Raw genomic sequence first — 21,062 nt, forward strand, 5'->3', positions numbered from 1 at the left:
AAAAGAAATGTCAACCTATTTAGATGAGTCAAAGAGACTGTAAAATCTTTTCACCAATGTAAGGTGCCAAGCTCCATCTTGGTGGACACACAGAACTTGTCCCCATAGCCTCAATCACTCCTGAGGAGCAGTAAATGTTTTTGGAGAAATTATAGAGGAATAAAACCAGTTACATTCAGAAACCCTATAATGAAACAAAGCTGGCAATGGAGCCTAGATACAATGTAAACACAGCAGAAAAATCCAGGTCTGACCAGTATGGAGACTACATTTTTTTTTTTATTGGATGTTTTATTTACATTTCCTATGTTGTCCCCTTACCCCATCCCCCACCCACCCAGGAACCCCCTATCCCCTCACCCCTCCTCCTTCTTCTCTGTGGATGTAACCCCTACCTACCCCCCACTCCCAACTCCCCACCCTCAAAATTCCCACCCCCTGGGGCATCCAGCCTTCATGAGGTCAAGGATCTCTTCTTCCACCTATGCCCAGCAGGGCCCTCCACTCTTACATATTCAGTTGAAGCCCTGGATCCCCCCCCTAAGTGCTCCCAGGCTGGTGGTTTAGACCCTGGGAGCTGTGGTTGGTTGGTATTATTGTTCTCCTCATGGTGCCGCAAATCCTTTCAGCTCCTTCAGTCTTCACTCTAACTCCTCTATTGAGAAACCCATGATCAGTACAATGGCTAGTTATGAGCATCTGCCTCTGAATATGTCAGACTCTTGAAGACCTCTGAGGAGACATCCATATCAGGCTCTTATCAGCACGCACTTCCTGACTTCCACATCATCATCTACCTTTGGTGACTGCACATGGGATGGATACTCAGGTGAAAAGGTCTTCAGACGGCCCCTCCTTAAGTTTTTGTCCCTCGCTTTGTCTCCATATTTGCTCCCTTGAGTATTTTGTTGCTCCTTCTAAGAAGGACCGAATCACCCCCACTTGGTCTTCCTTCTTTATGGACTTCGTGTGGCCTGTGAGTTGCATCTTGGGCATTTCAAGGTTCTGGGCTAATATCCAATAATCAGTGAGTGCATACCATGTGTGTTCTTTTGTGATTGGCTTACTTCACTCAGGATGATAATTTCTAGTTCCATCCATTTACCTAGGTAACTCTCGAATTCATTGTTTTTAATAGCTGAGTAATACTCCATTGTGTAAATATACCACATTTTTTGAATCCATTCCTCAGTTGAAGGACATCTGGGTTCTTTCCAGCTCCTGGCTATTATAAATAAGGCTGCTATGAACATAGTTGAGCATATGTCCTTATTATATGTTCGAGCATCTTCTGGGTATATGCCTAGGAGTGGTATAGCTGGATCCTCGGGTAATGCTATGTCCAATTTTCTGAGGAACCGCCAGACTGATTTCCAAAGTGGTTGCACCATCTTGCAGTCCCACCAACAATGGAGGAGTGTTCCTCTTTCTCCACACCCTCGCCAGCATCTACTATCACCTGAGTTTTTAATCTTAGCCATTCTGACTGGTGTGAGATGGAATCTCAGGGTTGTTTTGATTTGCATTTCCCTGATGACTAAGGATGCCGAGCAGACCTTCATGGAGACTACATTTTAACAGGGCTTCAAAAGGAGGTCCCAAGTCAGGCTGGAGGGCGACTCAGCGTTAAGAGTACTTACTGCTCTTGCAGAGGACCCAGGTTAGGTTCCCAGCACCTATATGGTGGCTCAAAACCATATGTAACTCCAGTTCCAGGGGATGCAATGCCCTCTTCTGACCTCTACAAGCTAATGCATATATGTGGTATATATACGCAGGTCCACAAATATACACATACAATAAAATAAATACACTTAATAAAAGAACGGAGCAAGAAAATTCAGAATGGTTTGGAAAGTCACTAAAAACATGCAGTTCAAAGTGACTAAGGATGAGAAGGACACAAGGACTGGGGGCTTCTGTGGAGTGAGGGTCTTTGAGCAAAGCAGTCACCATCTTCATCAGAACCCCTCTGCCTGCTTCCCAGAGTTTACCCCATTGGATTGTTGACTGTTGACATTCTCTCACAAAAGTAAGGGTGGGCAAGTGTCATAGGTCCCTCATCAGCTCCTCCCAGGCATCTGTATGTAACACTGCCCTAACAGCTGCTGCCCACAGGATCTCCCACGGTGTACAGTACACTAGCAAGGGAGAGTTAACTGAAGGAGGCCTCCATCTATGCTGCTATGGAAAAGGCACCGTCCATGCTGGGGGAGAACATTCCTCTGTGGCTGCTTTGAGACCACCCACACCCTTGCAAGCAACTTTTCACCCACAGTCATTGAGCAGGCCTGGTCATCTCATTGGCCCCCCAGGTTGAAATCTGGTGGAATTACAATCTAGTTCCTCACTGTGGTGCAGTCCTATGAAAAGGAGTAGACGTTTCCACCTCTCCAGGAAACGAACTCTCACGAGAAAGGCCTTGGAGAAATAGCAGCGATCATGACTATATTATGAACACATAGATATAAAGTGTGGGTCGAACGATAGACTGTCTAAGGAAGCAACATCTGCAGTAGGGTAATTCCTATGTAACAAAAAGAACAAGATATGATCTTAGTGGTCTGGAGTGAAATGTAGGTGGTACAGAAATCCAGGAGGGGGCTGGAGAGATGACTCAGTGGTTAACAGTATTTGTTGTTCTTCCAGAAGACCTGGAGCCAGTTCCCAGCATCTGCGTGGCAGCTCATAACTTAACTTCAGTTCCAGGGGATATGATGCCCTCTTCTGGCCTGCAAAGACACCAGGCACACACATGGTGCTCATAAACACACATGGCCGAAACACTCATAAAATAAAATAAATAAATCTTTTTTAAAACTTAAAAAAAAAAACCAGAAATCATGGAAGGGAGAGGCCAGAGCCAAAGATCTACATGGACATTACAGAAGCAGGAAGAACAGAATCAAGAAAAGTGTTACAGTTTTTATAGGAAGAGGAACCAGCAGACCTGGACAGGACAGGACAAGGCAAACAGTGGTGGGTGGCAGAAAACCAAAAGGTTGTCAGATAAGAAGAGAGAAATAGCAGCTTCAAAGGCCCTGGAAGAAGCACACTACAAACCACACCCCTCCTGCCTCCTGAACGCCCACTCTGAAGCCCTCTACTAGAGGTACTAATAAATGCAAGGGAGAAATGTGTCCCCTAAGGGACATCCAGGTTATAGTTTAACCCAGGAAAAGCAGGGTGAGGAAAAGCCAGTGAGGACACGGAGCCAGGACTACTTGTCATATGGCTGGACAGCTCAAGCACACAGCTGAAGCTTGCTGAAGGTGAGAAGGAAAAGGAACGGGGCCAGGCTATGGAAGGAAAAATCAGAATACTCTAGAGGTGAGTTCAGAAGAGACAGAATGATTTGGGATCCATGTGATGATGACAGAAATCAGGGGTGGGGAGCAGAGGTGAGACAAAAGAGTGTGGGAAACCCCTTGATCATCTTCGTGGAGCAGGCATCTCAGTGAGAATGTGCAGCTCTTAGTCACTACACGCTCAGGAGGCAGCACTCACCCTACCAGCTTGCCCCTTGGATTTATGATTCCACCTAAAAGTTAGACAACAGAGCTGGAGGGATGGCTGAGCGGTGCCCATTTGTACTCAGCTCTCTTTCTTCACTCCCACATGCTCCAGGACTCCATGCTTAGAGGATGGTGCCATGCATATTGGCGTGGGTCTTCCCATACCAGTTAAGACAAAGTGCCCACAGGCCAGCCAAAACAAAGAGCCCCTCATTGAGACTCTCTTCCCAGGTGATGTGAGGTTGTATGAAGTTGACAATTTAAGCTTTTCCCATCTTCCCAATTCCACCATCAGGATGGCTGCCGCCCGCTCCAAACTCTTGGCTCTGTCTTTTCCCTTTGAGCAAGCTTTACTTACTGAGGGGCAAAATATACATATTATTTGGGGAACAGGAAGGAACTAAGGCTACAGACCACTTCTCTTTGTTATGGCACAAGATCCCTCAGACCTAGGCAATGGGGCCAACTCTCTGGCTGGCAGAACCTACCCATTCAACCAAAAGGGTGGGGTATAAGGTCATAATGGATGATGCAACAGGTGATATGTGACACTGATGCTGGAGCAGGCATGGCACATGCTCAGATACTGGCTGTGGGGAAGTGAGAAACTACAGTCTTATGAAAAGATGACCAGAAAGCTTCCTCGTATGTTCTCGGCTCAGCTGCAGCCCCGTTCCTCACCTGGTTCTCCAGCCTCTCATCATCATAAAGCCCGCCTTCCTCTCCTGACTACCCAGTCTTCCAGCCTTCAGTCTGCTCTCCAGCAAGACCCGCCCCTCTCCGTTTTCTGTCCCACCCCTTTCCCTCCTCTGACGTCTCCTTCCTACTATCCCACCATAAGGATCTCCATGCCCAGCACCTCCAGACACTCAGCTAAGCGCACTGTTCATCTTCCTCCCCTCTCCTGCTACTCCTCCATCCTTGTCCCTACTCCCCCCAACAGCCCTGTTGAATAGTTCCCTTCTCTCTAGTCCCCACCTTCAACCCTCCCACCCATCCTCAGCCACACCAGGTGAGCCACCAATCTCATCTTGGGGAAAGGTTCCCCTACTGCTACCATCATTCAGAACTTCCAGGGCTGTGGCACCTGGAAGCTTGACCTTACAAACAAGGAACGCAGGGACATGGAGCCAATATGGAGTGCCTCTCTAGTTAGTCTTGAGACATCTCTGGCCAGACTCTGGGTTTTTTTTAACTTCTGTGGCCCTAATGCAGTGGTTCTCAACCTGTAGCATGTGACCACCACAGGGTCACATATCAGCTATGGGACTTACATTACAATTCATAACAGCAGCAAAATTACCGTTATGAAGTAGCAACAAGATAATTTTATGGTGGGGATCACAGCATTAGGAAGGTTGGGAACCACTCTCCTTTGTTCCTCCTGCCTGCTCAGCAGCCTCCTTTAAGCATCTGCATTTCCAGCAAACTTTGGCTACAACCAGAGTTCAAATACCAGGAGAAGAGTTGAGGATGGAGCAGAGGGAGAAAGGGAAACAGAAACACTGTTTGCCCTGATTTGACCTGATTTGCCCTGGACTAAAGGAAATAATAGGACCGGCTTATGCTCCTGTCATAGAGATGTGACTCATTTTGTTGTTGTGTTTTGGTCCAATTCCTCCCAGAATCTGTTAAACCATTCTTCCTCATCCCACACTTCAGAACCCGGCCAGAGAGCACCTGCCCTGGGAAATAGTTCCAGCCACAAGTGTGGGGAGCACCCTATTATGCTTCCATCAAGATTCTGAGGGAGAGCCTATCGGCTGCCTCCATCTCAAAGACGGGCAGGTGGCAAAGTCAAGAAGGCAGGTACTGTTCTGTCCTACCTACAGGGTCTCACATAGATATCCCAGGAGTCCCTTGAACCCACTATGTAACCAAATATGACCTTGAACTCCTGATCTACTCACCTCCACCTCCCAAGTGCCAGGACTACAGGCATGTGCCACAATTCCCAAGCAGATGACCCCAAAAATCCCAACGGGTCTTAGCAAAATTTGAATAACCTGTTATAATTTATGCAGAAATACAAAGTATTAAAAATAGTCAAAATCCTCACAAGAGAAATTATTCCAGATAAGATAGCTAATCTCCCAAACTTTAAATACTATAGTAATTGTGATGTTGGAACAAACAGACAAATGCACCGTGGGGTACCAGAAGTGACTTATATGTAGACACATGAACTCATTCTTAGGTTAACACCTGGATAATAGTTTATTCCTGACAGGAATGGCTTGTTACTTTATCTTCCATTTTCTAGTTGACTTCTGGGTTGTCTGAGTCTTGGCAGCTGATCTAACTGAGCAAGAGCCCAGAGATTTCTAGAGAAATCAGCCCACTACGACACCAGGTATGTCAAACCATTCCAGTATTTCTTGGTTCAGTGTCCAGACAAGAATGAATCCTGTCTCCCTTAAGGAATAACAGACTGTGGAATGTACTGGTAGTCTGGAAGAGCTCCAGGGAAGCAGAAGCCAGTCACATGGTGCCACTGGGAGGTCTTAGGTAGCTGAGTCTTTATCAGGGCACCCAGGAAACAAACATGTAGAGCATGGGGTGAAGAGAGAAGCTTCAGAATCTCTGACCACTCTTTTTTTCCCTTTCAAATTTTGGGTTTTTTTTTAAAAAGGTTTATTTCATGCATATGTTTTGCCTGCAATACATGTGGACCACATGTGTGCCTAGTGCTCAAAAGTCAGAAGAATATGTCTGATAAACAGGAATCAGGGGTATAGACAGTCTTGAGCTGCCATGTGGGCACTGGGGACTGAACCCAGTTCTTCTACAAAAACAATACATGCTCTTAACCACTGAGATATCACCCCAACCCTGACAATTCTTTCTCTCTGAGCTTCTACCCAGCCCAGCACTGAAGCTTGCTGGGGCAATTCTTGTTATTACAAGTCAAGTGGACTCAAGCTGGAGAAACTCCGCTTTTAGGACACAAACTTTCTTACTAACAAAGTGGCTTCTTTTACAAATGAAGACCATTTTCCTGTTTGCCTCAGAAACGTAGTGAGGAGTCAGGCATGCCCACAATGACAAGGTATTTCTCTGGCCCAGTCAAGTGTGATGTCATTAGTGTGCCTGGATGATGTAGAGGTTTATATAATGGTATTAACAACAGAATCAAACAGCCAAGCACACAGATAGAGATAGCAGAGATAATGTTTTGTGCTCAAATAACTTAAACAAAAGCTCTGATCCAAGAGAACTTTCTTTGGTGGTGACAATATTCTAGATCTGTTCTGTGACCACTGTGACTAGTGAACACTTGGAACATGGCTAGTATAAGAATTGGACTGTGTGTGTGTGTGTGTGTGTGCATGCACACACACACATATACATTTGTATACAAATTTATGTATCGGGGTATATGGATTGTGTATTTTTTAAAGGCCTCAGGATATGCTCTGAGTCTCATTCCTCAGATAGTGTCCACCTTTTGAGGAGGAATAGGGTCTCTCACTGGCCAGGAGCTCACCAAGTGGGCTAGATTGGCTAGCTAGCAAGCCCTAGGGATATACCCATCCCTGTCTCCCCAGCACTGCAATTCCATGTGTGTATTCATGCCTAGCTCTTAAAATGTGGGTTCTGGTGATCAAACTCATGGTCTCATGCTCGCAAAACAAGCACTTCACCTGCTGAGCCCTTTCCCCAGATTCAGACACTACTCTTTTTAAAAATTGTGTTTAATCTTAGCCATTGAAACTCTCAAGTAGTCCCCACATACCCAGAAATCACTGTACTGCTGTATAATGCTGTTCTAGGCTTCTGGATCCTGGCCTAGTTGAAAGAATTCAGGATCACCTGAGTGGAGTTTGGTCCATGACGGAATCTCTGTAACTAACAAGAGGGGGTGTGAAGGAAGGAGGGTTGCATGAGGGGGAAGTAGGATGGAAATCATCCAAGTTAAGCAATCAGGCAACCTGGAAAAAAATTAGAGAGTATAAGTAATTTAACACCTCTTTCTCCTTTCTCTTGAAGAGTAAAGCCCTGGCTCTCGGGTGAAAACACATGGACATGTTGTATCCCTCACCTTCCTAGACACCTGTGGCAAGCTCACTGCACGTGACAGGAAGGACCAGTGTGGCTGGCTCAGCCAGGCCAGCCTTGCTTCAGACCCCTTTGGAACCTGCAGATAATAGACTGTGTTTGTCCAAGTTGTAAGAGGTCTGAAGCACTCCGTGCCTGCTCATTATAAACTTGGGAACGATGTCATCAGGTGACACTGGTGACAACCTAAGACATTATACTCTCCAAAACACTAGATATAGGTACTGTGGATCTGTAAGATGTATCTCAGCTGGTTTCAGAATGATGCCTGGGAACAGAATCAACTTGAGGAGCATTGACATGAGAGGGAAACCTTCACCTCATTCAGGAAGAGTACCCCAACTTCAATATGGGAACAAGGGAAGCCATGCTGAGGGGGCATCTCGGCATGTCTCTTTATATTTGGTTGAAATATACTGATTATGTTTATTGCAACAGTATCATTTCTGTAAAATCCATGTCAGCTTTCTGACTCCTTCAACAATTTCAACAAACCTATGCCAAATACCTAGTGTGTGTTGGATGTTGTTCTTAGAAGGAGGAATCCACTAACATGCAGCTCCTCACCTCCTGGAGATTGCTTTCTAGTGGACACTGGAAGGGGAGGGTATCAGCTGTGGCTTTCAAAGTACACAGTTGGAAGAGAAGCAGGACAGAGTGGCCCTGATGCTCAGAAATCCCTTGGGTCCATAAAATGCTGAGCAATAAATTTCTGCAGCTCTGAAGGACCTAGAAGTCATGGTAACCTTTTAGAATAGAGACGTTGGATTTTCAGAGTACCACAAGGCCATTATCTTTTCAATATCATCAAATTTGTATGGAAAATATTGTCTTAGAGTTTTATTGCTGTGAAGAGACACCATAACCATGCCAACTCTTAAGAAAGCATTTCATTGGGGCCGCTTACAGTTCAGAGGTTTAGTCCGTTATCATCATGGCACACTTGCAGGCATGGTGCTGTAGAGGCAGATGAAAGTTCTACATATGAATTACCAAGCAGAAGGAAGACAGAGTGCCACACTAAGCCTGGCTTGTGCATCTGAGACCACAAAGCCCACCCCCAATGACACACTTCCTCCAGCAAGGCCACACCTCCCAATAGTGCAATTCCCTGAGCCTTTGGGGCCATTTTCATTCAAACTACCACAAAAAAATGATGTCTGTTTGCCTGTCTGTCTCTTTTTCCAAGGGGAGGGAGAAACACCCAGATCAGCTATGGGACAGCACAATAATTCAAAGTGACTGTCGCTGGAGAGATAAGCACCGACTGTTCTTCCACAGGTCCTGAGTTCAATTCCCAGCAACTGAATTTTGAAATATACCATCATTGTAGCTTTTCCTTTGACTTGACTGAAAAGAAACAGTCAATGATCTCCTCTGGAAACCTTAAAAAAAAAAAAAAAAAAAAAAAGAAATGCTTCTGAGAACATTTTCCCCTCTTGACACCGTCAGCTTGACAGGATCACTTGGCATTGCCTTTGGGGGTTATGTAGGCTAGGCTAGCCTCTGTGCATGCCTGTGAGACACTGACTGGGTTAGCTTCTGGGGACATCTGTGAATGGTCTCTTGATGAGGTTGTTGTAGTGGGAAGATGCACGATAGGTTGGGCTGCCCTAATCCCACAAGGAGAAACCCAGCAGCACACCAGCATATATCACTCTGCTTCCTGGCTGTCTTTGCTACATGATCAGTTTGCCTCTGGCTCCTGTTGCTGTGAATTCCCATGATATACTGTACTCTTGAACTGTAAATCAGAAATGAACTCTTAAGTTGCTTAGTCAGGGCTTTTTAATGTTTTGGGGAGTTCTGTTATCACAGCAATGAGAAAGTAACTAACATATGCAGATCTCATCCTTGGAGCTTAACTGTTCTGAGAATACAAGATACATAAGGTCTGATTAAGGATCAGTTCTATTCTGTACCACAGAAGCCACCATGTGAACTGCGGACTGGTATACACAATGACATCCAGCATGCGTGCCAGGTCCTTATATCACAGATTGGGAAGGGAGAGGTTCATCTTCCTTTGGATGATTGGTTTGGAAATGTCAGCAGATACAAAATCCAAGTATCCACTCTCCTTATTTTCTGTATCTTTGTTTTTGTTGGCCCATCTCTGGGCCTTTAGCTTTCTAGAAACTGAAAGCTTGCTGTAGCTCACACAGATATGGTGTGATTTAAAGTTAGGGGATTTGATCTTCAGTCAACTTGGGGAAAAAAACCTTGACATCACATCCAGGATGTATTTAAATTGTTCCTTTGGTCTCAGTCTTTATCTTAGAGAATTACAGGTGGTACCCCAAGAAGCTAACCCTAAGACAAGCACAGATCCATCTACATCTGACAGCCACACTGATAACTACTTGATGCTTTCAGTGCAGTGTGTGTGTGTGTGTGTGTGTGTGTGTGTGTGTGTGTGTGTGAAGAATCAAGGCTCGAGTGTACAGGAACTATATTACAGATGTGGGCCATTAGAAGAGAACGTTCAAGTTTGGCCTTAATCTGTGGAGAAACAGGTCCTGTATGACAAGCAGGCAGCTTTGTGATGGAACAAGCATGCTTGGAGAGGCAGGGCCACTTTTAAGCTCTGGCTGCCCATTGACACTTTTAATGATGTTGTATACTGAAGAGCTTCGGAGTGATTCCTGCATAACAGAAGTGTTCCCGGCAACACATAAGAGACAGAAATTTCATTGACAAGTGAAATCCATGCACGCTGCAATGGCACACAGCACAAAGTACAAATGCCCTGCCTTGGGAACAACCTCACTCTCAATGCATGACAATACGGAGACTTTTGCATGCGGGTCAGTTTCTTTTCAGGGCTGGAATGATGAGTGAACATGGTAGACGGCCTACAAAAGAAACTGAATTAGTAAAACGGATTCTGCTTGTACGCCTTTGCTCAATAAAAGGGGGAAGTCACTTCTAAGTCTTATATAAAAGGGTGTAGCATTCATAGCCCACCAGGGCAAACAATTTTCCTACACCTCAGTGTGCTCCACACAGAACTCCAAGCTTCTGCTTCTGAGGCTCCCATTGGAATAGTGAGGTGTTATACTACTCCGGAGTGCTGTCAACTGTTACTATCAGGTCTTCTGAAAACACACCTGTGCGCCACAACTTAGCTAAAATGAGCTCATCAAAACTACTTATTTGCTTCTGGAAATTCACTAGCATACAAAACCAGAACTGTCTCCTGTGTGTATCAGTATGCCATAAGAAAACATGAAAATCATCTTCTGTGGTTCTTATTTTCAGTTTTCTTAAAAACAAAGCATGATTTCAGAAGCAAAGAGAGGAGAGCAGAGACAAGCTGGTTAGTACCCCAGTAGCAGTAGGACCCAGCAGGCCACATGCCATGCTGCAGCCTCTCACAATATGACCAGCAAGGCTCAGCAGACATTAAAGAAAGCTGCCCCTGTATCCAGACACCATCTGTCCCCCAGGGGCTCACATGCTGAAGGTACATGATCCTTCAGGTGGTGGGATGAGGAGGTCCTTTAAGAGATGCCTAAGGGCAAGCATTTGGTCCCGGGGGTTGGCAGTGGATGGGGGGGGGGGGGGTGTTGACATTGGTAGAGTTGATACCTGTGTCACAAATTTAGTTCTTACAAAAGCAAGTTAAACAAGGCTGGCCCCACAACCTCTGCTCCCTGTAAGATCTCCCATCATCACACCGCCACAGGGCCATGCTGCCCTCATCGGCTTAGAAGGAACTATCATCCTGGACCTAAACTGACCACAGCTAAGGTAAATAACCCTTGTTTATGAAGTACTTTAACTCTAATATTTTGATAGACCATTGAGATAGTGTTTTAGTTAGGGTTTGCATTGCTGTAAAGAGACACCATGATCAACCTCTTATAAGCACAATATTTCATTGGTGTTGGCTTACAGGTTCAGAGGTTCAGTCCTTTATCATCAAGGTGGGAGCATGACAGAGTCCAGGCGGGCATGAGCTGCTGAGAGTTCTACAGCTTCATCTGCAGGCTTCTAGGAGAAGACTGGCTCCCATCAGGTTAGGAGGAGGGTCTCATTGCCCACTCCCAGTGACATACTTCCTCCAACAAGGCCACACCTAATAGTGCTACTCCCTGGGCCAAGCATATGCAAACCACCACAGGTATATTACTACAAAACCCCAGAATAATCCTAACCAAGGGACTGCTTAAGGATATAGATACAGGGTTAGACCTTAATTGTGAAGTGGACAGTATTTTACATGTGAAAGGGAGACAGAGTAGAGAGGGCTATAAAAACCGAGTGTCTACAGCACAGGAGGGTGGGGGTGCCTAATCCACAGCCATCTACCCTTGTAGAAGTAGGAAGCTCTGGACACAAGGCAGTGAGTATGAGATACAGCATCCATTACGGTCAACACTGTACACACATACACTATAGCCATAAATACTCAAGTACCACATTTGAGCGGAGATGCCAGCAAGCCAACAATCCCAGCACTCGGGAGGTAGAGGGAGGAGGATTAGCTTGAGGCCAGCTTGGGCTACAGTCCGAGAACGTTTCAAAACAAAATATAATTTGGAGCCGAATGTCCAAGGAAGAAAATAGTTCAAACAGGATGAAGGGGACAGAAGAAAATATTCTCAAAACTTACCATTCCCATGTGGGAAAGCAGAAGTTCCAGGGATGACAAATGGCAGGGAGGGGTTACTTGGCAGATTTTTCCAAAATGGATAAGCCTCAATCTGTCAGGTGCGGTGGCACACACATTTAATCTCAACACTCAGGAGGCAGAGGCAGGCGACGTCTGCTAAGTTCGAGGACACCTGATCTACAAAGTGAGTTCCAGGACAGCCAGGGCTACACCAAGAAACCCTGTCTTGAAAAACAACAAAATATTTTTAAAGCCTAAATCTTTCTAAATAGCCTAATCAAAGAATAAATACCAGCCCAGAAAGCAGAGCACCACAAGCTTCCCACGGCAGAAGGAAGAGCTTAGGAAGGAAGGATGGGAATGAGGAGCCCCTGGGCCTCATGGCCACAGCAGGCAGCAGAACAAGGGGTGGGGCCTCGCATCTAAGTCAATTTGAAGTCGGTTTCCTGTTTTCTTTCTTTAAAAGATCCTAAAAGCGGAGCACAGCAAAAGGCATAAAGTAAGAAAGGAAAGCACCAGGCCCAGGAAGTAAGGGACCAACCTAGATGGCCTACGACAGAGACCAAGTGACAGCTTCTGCCAGACCTGGGCTCTCACAGGAAACCGTTCAGGGACTCATGCAAAAGGACAATTTGGAAGATGAGGGAAAAGTGAGACATAGGTTCAACCTGCAGCTACCAAAAGAAAGGTATTACCAATAAACAGCGATATTATTTTGGTTTTGATTTTGGTTTTCTTTTCAAGAAAGGGTATCTCTGTGTAGCCCTGGCTGTCCTATAACTCCCTCTATAGACCAGGCTGGCCTTGAACTCAACAGAGATCACCTGTCTCTGCCTCCCAAGTGCTGGGATTAAAGGCGGGCACCACCACAGCCCAGTAGCAGCAATATCCTTTAATGTGCTTCTCCATCTTTTAAAAAGTATCGGTTTCACCCAAGATTATCTTTTTTTTCCATAATCTTAATTTATTAAAATAATTTTCTACAAAAATCAAAACAAACACTGAGTGTGCTGTACACCCCCTTCTCCTTGGTTCTTTAAGAAGACAATGCTCCTCAGCGGGTTTTGCTCTTCAGTTTCTGTCTTGTTCGTTTTCCGGGTCTCTTCTGCACAGACAAAACAAAAACCATATGTTGTCACACACAGCACTTGGCCTTCTGTGCCAGGGTGAGGAGGAGTCAAGGGGAGAAGAAAGGGGGTTGAGCAGAGGCTGATCAGCCCCAATCTGGGCCCCTTACTTACATTTGCCCCCTTCTTCCCGGGCCTCCTGGGGCCCTTGCCGTGAGCCACCTTGGCTCGGAAGCCGGAGACGTCGTCATAGCTCTCTCGAGTGTTCCACTTGGAGCCTTTCTTCTTTCCACCAAAACCAAACTTCTGATTTTTGTATCTTCGTTTGGCGTTGGGCCTGAAAAAGGTGGCCCCACAGATAGTGCACAGTAAACCCCATGAGCCTTATGGCTGGGTGACAGCCGCAGGCTTGTCTCTGCAGTCCTCGGGGCTCTCTGAGGCCTTATATTTTCACTCTATAAACCACCCAGGCAAACTCATAAAATAACTCCAGAGAAGGAAAACTAACAAAGAAAAGGCATGAAGGATCTATAAACACCACAAGCTTCCTGTTTCCACTGGCATCCATTGTAATCCGATCCTGCTAGTTCAGCACTAAGTGTCTCTATTACTCTCATGGACAAAACCAGTTAGCACTCAAATGTAACAAGTTTTAAAAACTTCGCAAATTCTGTCTAGCCAAACCATGCTGCCTCTCCTCTTGGAGAGGTTCCAATTTCCTTAGAAATGCCAACTTGCCATTGGTACCTCCTACCATTGGCCCAGCACAAACCTCTCCCTGCTTGTCTAACATCTTCATTGCCCTCACCTGATTTTCCAGTGCATGGCACTTGTGAGGCATCACCCTTGCTCACTGGGGCTTCTGTGAGAGTGGAGACTAAACCACCACTATCCTAACTACCTTTTATTTACACATACAACTCTGTTACCTTCTCAAAACAAGAGCATCACTTGCCCATAACTGAGTCAAACCACTGTTGTCCCCCTAATGTCATCAGATGAAGGTTCCCTAAGTCCTGGCCTCATGTCTCTGTGCCTCTACTCATCCAAGGTCTTCCCTCTCTAAACACTTCTCTCCCACTTTCCTGCTCAGATGTTCATGTCCTTCACATTAGGCTCAGGCAGGATGGTTCACCAGGATGCTATGCCCAGACTATGCCAGGACTTTAAGTGTGTTTCCACACTACTGCCCTGATATATCTAGAAATCACCACCCTTAGGTCTATGTTCACCTATGCAGAGAGTGATACTGAAAAGAAGAACAGTAAGCTGCCAGCTCCCTTTCCATGGCACTGAGGCACAAAGCACTGCCTCATAGTGGATGACACAGTTACACGGGATGCTCGCAGCCTCCCTATTGGTGGCTGGACCCAGATCTGACTTCTCTGGCCGGACTCCCCACCATCACTCTGAGGGTCATGGAGTAGAACAGTCATTTAACACTTACCTCAAATGATCCAGGTACCAATTTCCACCTTCAAACATTGCTATAGTCAGGGGCCCACCCCACAGCATCAAAGTCTCTGACCCTTGAGCAGCAGTACCCCACCTAGAGGCCTTCCTGGAGAGTTCCTTGACCAGACTGACTGTTGGCCATCACAAGTCTGATGCATCATAAGACAAAACCCAACCGAAACCCGTACTTACCCTTTGTTCATCTGCTGGCCTTTAGCTCCTGCCTTTGCACCGCGTTCCACAGGCTTCTGATCCCCCTCAAGGAAATCCAGCTTATCAGAGAAGCCTGTGCAGGGAAGAGCACTCCCATCAGCACCACTGTATGTCTAAGAGCATTCAAGACATGGCTGCTATTCCCTAACTGCATCTTAAGAAACACATCTTGACCCCCCCCATTTCCCAAACCTAAACCTAGTCAGTTAAAACCAAGATAACAGCGAAGCACCAGAGAGTTCCCTACTGATACCCAGGCTCCCCTACACTCTTAGCAGACAGACACACTGACCTTTCTGGTATTTCTTGATGGCATTCATCATATGTGCTTTCTCCCGCTGCCTCTTCTGAAGGACCTCAGTTTGCACCTGTGAGACAGACAGCCGCAAAGTCAGTCCTGCATCCCAAACCATGACTCCAGAGACTACCAGCTCAGCCGCTGCTAGCACACTATATTGGATACACCCAGGTGTCCCATGGTGCTAAGTGAACCTGGGCTCAGGGATACCAGCAGACACACTTTAGCAGGATCAAATATGCATAGAGCTAGAAGCAAACCCCACCACGCTCTGCCCTGGCATGCCTGGCCGTGCCCTGTCCCATGCAGGTGCCCTTTCTCACCTTCTTTCCATATTTCCTAAGCGCTCGAAGTTGCTTGGCCTTTTCAGATTTCTCCATGGCAGCCTGTTTAGTCTGCAGCTTCTGTCGAATCTAAAACACAGGAGGTTGTTAGGTACCATTTGGAGCACACTAGAACGGGGCTCCAGTGTTTTACTAGTTCTGAAAGCTGTAGAACTCATGTACTTTCCTAGATTTTCACATAAAGGACAATACAGTCCCAAAGCTGGACCTGGCACCAAAATCGTCAGTGGGCAGCCAGAGCTTAAAAGCGGCCCTGCCTCTCCAAGCATGCTTGTTCCGTCACAAAGCTGCCTGCTTGTCATACAGGACCTGTTTCTCCACAGGTTAAGGCCAAACTTGAACGTTCTCTTCTAATGGCCCACATCTGTAATATAGTTCCTGTACACTCGAACCTTGTTTCTTCCATCTCTCTCTCTCTCTATCTCTCTCTCTCTCTCTCTCTCTCTCTCACACACACACACACACACGCACACACATGTACACAAACACACAGAGTACTAAAAGCATTAAGTAGTTATCAGTGTGGCTGTCAGATGTAGATGGATTTGTGCTTGTCTCAGGGTTAGCTTCTTGGGGTACCACCTGTAATTCTCTAAGATAAAGACTGAGACCAAAGGAACAATTTAAATAAATCCTGGATGTGATGTCAAGGTTTTTTTCTCCAAGTTGACTGAAGATCAAATCCCCTAACTCTTAAACCACACCATATCTGTGTGAGCTAGAGCAAGCCTTCAGTTTCTAGAAAGCTAAAGGCCCAGAGAAGAAAAACCCATCTACAAGCAATAGTATTCTCCTTGGCATTGTTGGGCCCAGAACCATAAGACTATTGTGTCTGTACGTTCCATTCACCCTGCCAGGGAAGAAATACACAAGCCTTCTTTTTTTTTCTTTTTTTTTTTTTTCTGGTTTTTCGAAACAGGGTTTCTCTAAAAACTTCCTTGACTGTCCTGGAACTCACTCTGTAGACCAGGCTGGCCTCAAACTCAGAAATCCATCTGCCTCTGCCTCCCAAGTGCTGGGATTAAAGGCGTGTGCCACCACTGCCCGGCTACACAAGCCTTCTTATTGTAGAGACCACACTCCTTCCAGACCTTCTCTCCCTAATTTGGCATGCCTCAGAAGCAGAGGCTATAGAAATACTGGTTACAAACAGTACATTTTTTTTTTTTTAAAGACTACAGGATATGAGCCAGCTGAAGGAATGGACTTCAGGGGAAACCTTGGTTTTCCAGAGGAAAATTTACCTTTTGCATCTGCTGATCAGACTTGGCCATTTCTGCAAAATAATCAGTGGGCCTCTTCGTAGGGACCTGGAGCTGATGGAGTCGGGGTAATACTGCAAGCACTGCAGCCTGGGCCTGGCGGTAGCTGAAATTACAGGACAGAGTGAAATGAGGGGAGGGGAAAGGCATTCATTTCTTACTGCCTCCCAGAAGTTAACTGACCTCAGAGCTATCACAGACCCCCACCCCCTGCACTGGCAAGATAAAACAAGCAAGCCAACAAAAACTCCACTAATTTCACATATAGCTGAAATTTCACGTTATGTTTATTTATAAGGGGAAAATACTTCCAAGAGTAAATCAGTTTAAAACAACAAGCTTATTTAGAAATATTGCACAAACTATGAACTGTTTCCCAATCATTACCGAAAGACCACTCAAACATTCCCTAGGCAAAGTCTGTTCTAATGATTGGAGGCATCCACCCAAACTTCAAATGAATTATTTTGAAACATCCCTCAAGCAAGGTGCTGGTTAAATGATGACCAAGAACCTATTCTTTCAACCACAGGAACCCCCTTCACCCTCAGGCTTGTGCTAACTCCCCAGTGCCTTTGAGGTTGCAGACACACTAAGATCCCCTTCCTGTAACTCTATGGTAGGACAAACATACAAACTCATTTCTCTCTGGAAGTCGTCTTCTGGATTAACACCTTTCTTCTGGTCCTTGTTCTGGGGTGTTGGCTGAGTTTCACTGACTTCTGGCACTGGACCCAGGGTCACATCGAGCCTTTCAACCCACTCCAGATCCCGTTTGAATTCAGCCAAACACTGCTTCAGGCCATTCTAGGTAAGTCAGACACGCCGCTCATAAGAATCCCGAGTTTATCTCTCTCAAACCCAGTCCTAAGCTCAAATACCCGCACAGGATGACGACCGCAGAGCAGGGTACATCCTTCCCAGAAGACTCGGTCTCCCAAGAAGCACAGAGCCTGTACATATCCCGTTCCAAGGTCCCCGACCCTCGCGCGAACTCACCACGTCATTCACCGCCTTCTTCGGCTTCTCTAGCACGACATTGAGGCCTGGCTTCAGGAGTCCGCGAGAAAACGCATCCTGCAACTACAAACCGGGACGCCTCAATATCGAGGGGGTAAATAAAGTTCCCGTCCCACCCCCTGCCCCGCTAGCTCCGCTGCGAACTACCTCTTGATCTGAGGCCAGGCAATCACCCGACTCCGAGTCCGAGTCTGAGAGCGGAGGGGTGTCCATCTCGCGGCCTCTCGCCCCGCGAGGTTAAGCTTCCACTCCACGTGCCTGGAAACTACACCAGCGCCAGCAACTTCTCCACTAGTTTCTGGCTTTTCAACAGGGACTTCCGCTTCCGGGTGTAAAGCTGCACTTCCGGTTTTCTCGTTGCTATAGGAACTGCTCTGGCGTTTGGGCGTGTCCAGATTGCTCCGGATCTTTAGGAAGAGCACCTACCAATCCCTGCGTAGACTAGTAACCCAGAGCGGTGAAGCAAGAGGTGAATAATTTCTCTGGGGTCCTCCTAATGGCCTGGGGTCGTTGGGGGTGCACGAGAGGAGGCAAAGCTTGGAAAGAGTAGCAAGGGTGGGGTGAAGAGGAAGAGGAGTCTGGGGGCGGGGCGATGGAGGGGCGAGGCGGGGTCAGGGAGGGGCGGGGCGGAGCAGGAAGATGCGTTGTGTGTCTTCACTCCCACCTGTTTGCCTCTTTCTTCATCTTTTGCAATACTCTTTGACAGGTACCATGTCCACCGTGGTAGCTCAGTCGCTTCATGTTTTTGGTCTTCGGGCTCACGTGACCAACAATATCTTCTTCTTTGATGAACAGATCGTTATATTTCCTTCAGGAAATCACTGTGTGAAGTACAATCTAGATCAGAAATGGCAGAAATTCATTGCAGGTAAAAAAAAAAGAAAGAAAAAAAAAGAAAAAACCCACCCTTCCCATCCTGACACATTAAAGGCATGTATGTGCTACATACACAGAACCCCACAATCTCAACAATTAGGAAGGTTTTTTGTTTTTTGTTTTGTTTTGTTAACTGGGTTATCCACATAGTTTTACAAATGTAGGCAAAATAAATGTCAATTTACACTGTTTAATCATAGATTAACCTGACACAAGTAGCAAAAATGACACGTTAAAAAACCATTTATTTTAAAAGTACTTTTTCGGGCTGGAGAGATGGCTCAGTGGATAAGAGCACTGACTGCACTTCCAGAGGTCCTGAGTTCAAATCCCAGCAACCACATGGTGGCTCATAACCATCTGTAATGAGATCTGATGCCCTCTTCTGGTGTCTCTGAAGACAGCAACAGTGTATTCATATATAATAAATAAATAAATATTTAAAAGTACTTTTTCACAGTGAGTTCAGAGAAGAGTTACTTTAAACAGTGTTTTCCTCGTATTCTCCTGAGGTTGGATTTGTCCTCTCCAGAACCCTCTTTTGAGTCTAACAGTTTCGAGAGTACATCATCTTCATTGAACCCTTGTATGATGGAGACACTGGAAATTTTATCTTAAGTGACAAATAACCTTTCTTAGAACCTGCCTCCTATTTTTTGTTGACATTAGTCTAGGCAGTGATGTTCATGACATTCCCTCAGTTTTTCTTTTGCACTGACCATTGTATTGCTTCATATGCATATATAAAAGACCACACTACATATATGCAATCACTAATGGTTTACTATTACATGAAGACCTGTGTACCCAGACACCCAGGATCAGCCAGTTCCAGGGCTTCTTCATTCTTTCCCCTCAACCCCCGACACATACACCCACACCAGCACATCTTGGGTTTTATACAGTTTAACCACACATCTGTGTAACCTTATACAAAGTATACTCTTGCTTTCACCATTTTTCTGTTTGTTACAAATGGAATAATAGTCTGTTCTGTTGTACATATAACTGAATCCATTCCATTGCAATATGGCATTCCAATCTGGGAATACAGACACCCATACACAGACATTACATAGCCATTCTAGATTTGAGGAGTATGTGGGAAATAACAATTGTTTGCTATTAGAAACATGACACCATAACTGCTCTTCCATTCACAAGTCTGCAAAGATTTTCCAGGACACACAGCCAAAACTAAGATTACTGAGAAATATGACCATGCTGGTTTATAAATTCCCACCAACAATGCATAAGGGTCCCTGTCACCCCACCCTCATTAACTCTTGGTATTGTCAAACTTCCTATTTTGTGTGTGTGTGTAATTCTAGTAATCCAAAAAAGGAATCTTGTTTTATTTATTTATTTATTTATTTTGGTTTTTCAAGACAGAGTTTCTCTGTGTAGTTCTGGCTGTCCAGGAACTCACTCTGTAGACTCAGAAAATCCGCCTGTCTCTGCCTCCCAAGTGCTGGGATTAAAGGCGTGCGCCACCACCGCCCAGCAAATCTTGTTTTAGATTCATGTCTTCATTACTAATTAAGATGAGTGTCTTTTCACATATTTATGGAATATCCCTAGTTTTATGTTAATAGTTTTACCAATTTTTCAATTACTTTTGTTAAGTTTTGTTCTAAGGGTAACTCTCTTATTTAATTTTAGATACATTTTACATATTCTGTATGCTAATCATTTGTCAGGTATATATGTTAGAAATAATTAACCAAGTGGTGGTGTCTTTAATCCCAGCACTGAGGAGTCAAGGGCAGATAGATCTCTGAGTTCGAGGCCAACCTATTCTGCAGAGTGAGTTCTGGGATGGAGCCCTGTCTCAACAAATAAAAACAAAACAAAAAGTAAGAAAGAAAAAATTCCTTTCTGAAGCCTGTCCTTTTTTCTTCCTTGTGCTATCTATGAATGAACAATAATTCTTAGTTTTAATGAAGTAAAAGTCATCAAACACCATGTAAATATTCTGCAAGAATAAACTGTATTAACTAGGGACATGGCTAAGTAGGTAAAGCACTTTCCAGGCATGTGTGAAGACCTAAATTTGAACCTACATAAAGCCAGGAGTGATAGCACACATCTGTAATCCCATTGCTTCTGTGGAAAGATGGAGATTCCACAGAAGCCTGTGAGCCATCTAGCCTGGCATGCACAGCAGTGAACTGCAAAAAGACCCTGCCTCAAACAAGGTAGAAGAACTACACACCAGGATGTCTGTCCTCTCACCTCCCCAGGAATGCCATGGCAAACACACACACAGAGAGAGAGAGAGAGAGAGAGAGAGAGAGAGAGAGAGAGAGAGAGAGAGAGAGAGAGAGAACACACA

At 45.4% G+C, this 21,062-nt stretch overlaps 2 protein-coding genes across 2 annotated transcripts in view; one reads left to right on the top strand and one right to left on the bottom strand.

Moving 5' to 3' along the window:
• Window positions 1-13,130: 13,130 nt before the first annotated feature.
• Window positions 13,131-18,147, bottom strand: Ebna1bp2 (EBNA1 binding protein 2). Its single transcript, XM_028787147.1, has 9 exons — window positions 17,999-18,147; window positions 17,831-17,914; window positions 17,466-17,638; window positions 16,814-16,937; window positions 15,549-15,638; window positions 15,220-15,295; window positions 14,907-15,000; window positions 13,434-13,596; window positions 13,131-13,297 (listed from the first exon to the last, which is right to left on the bottom strand). Exons 1-9 carry the CDS (start codon window positions 18,062-18,064, stop codon window positions 13,247-13,249), a joined length of 921 nt encoding a protein of 306 aa, XP_028642980.1. The 5' UTR covers window positions 18,065-18,147; the 3' UTR covers window positions 13,131-13,246.
• A 415-nt stretch (window positions 18,148-18,562) lies between these two features.
• Cfap57 (cilia and flagella associated protein 57) overlaps window positions 18,563-21,062 on the top strand; it is a 75,965-nt gene continuing 73,465 nt past the window's right edge. Inside the window, exon 1 of the mRNA XM_028787986.1 lies at window positions 18,563-18,719. Within this exon, the coding sequence (XP_028643819.1) occupies window positions 18,563-18,719 (157 nt within the window). The remainder of the gene's footprint in view (window positions 18,720-21,062) is intronic.

This window comes from Grammomys surdaster, unplaced genomic scaffold (assembly GCF_004785775.1).
Source record: "Grammomys surdaster isolate TR1022 unplaced genomic scaffold, NIH_TR_1.0 100, whole genome shotgun sequence".
Taxonomy (NCBI): Eukaryota; Metazoa; Chordata; class Mammalia; order Rodentia; family Muridae; genus Grammomys; species Grammomys surdaster.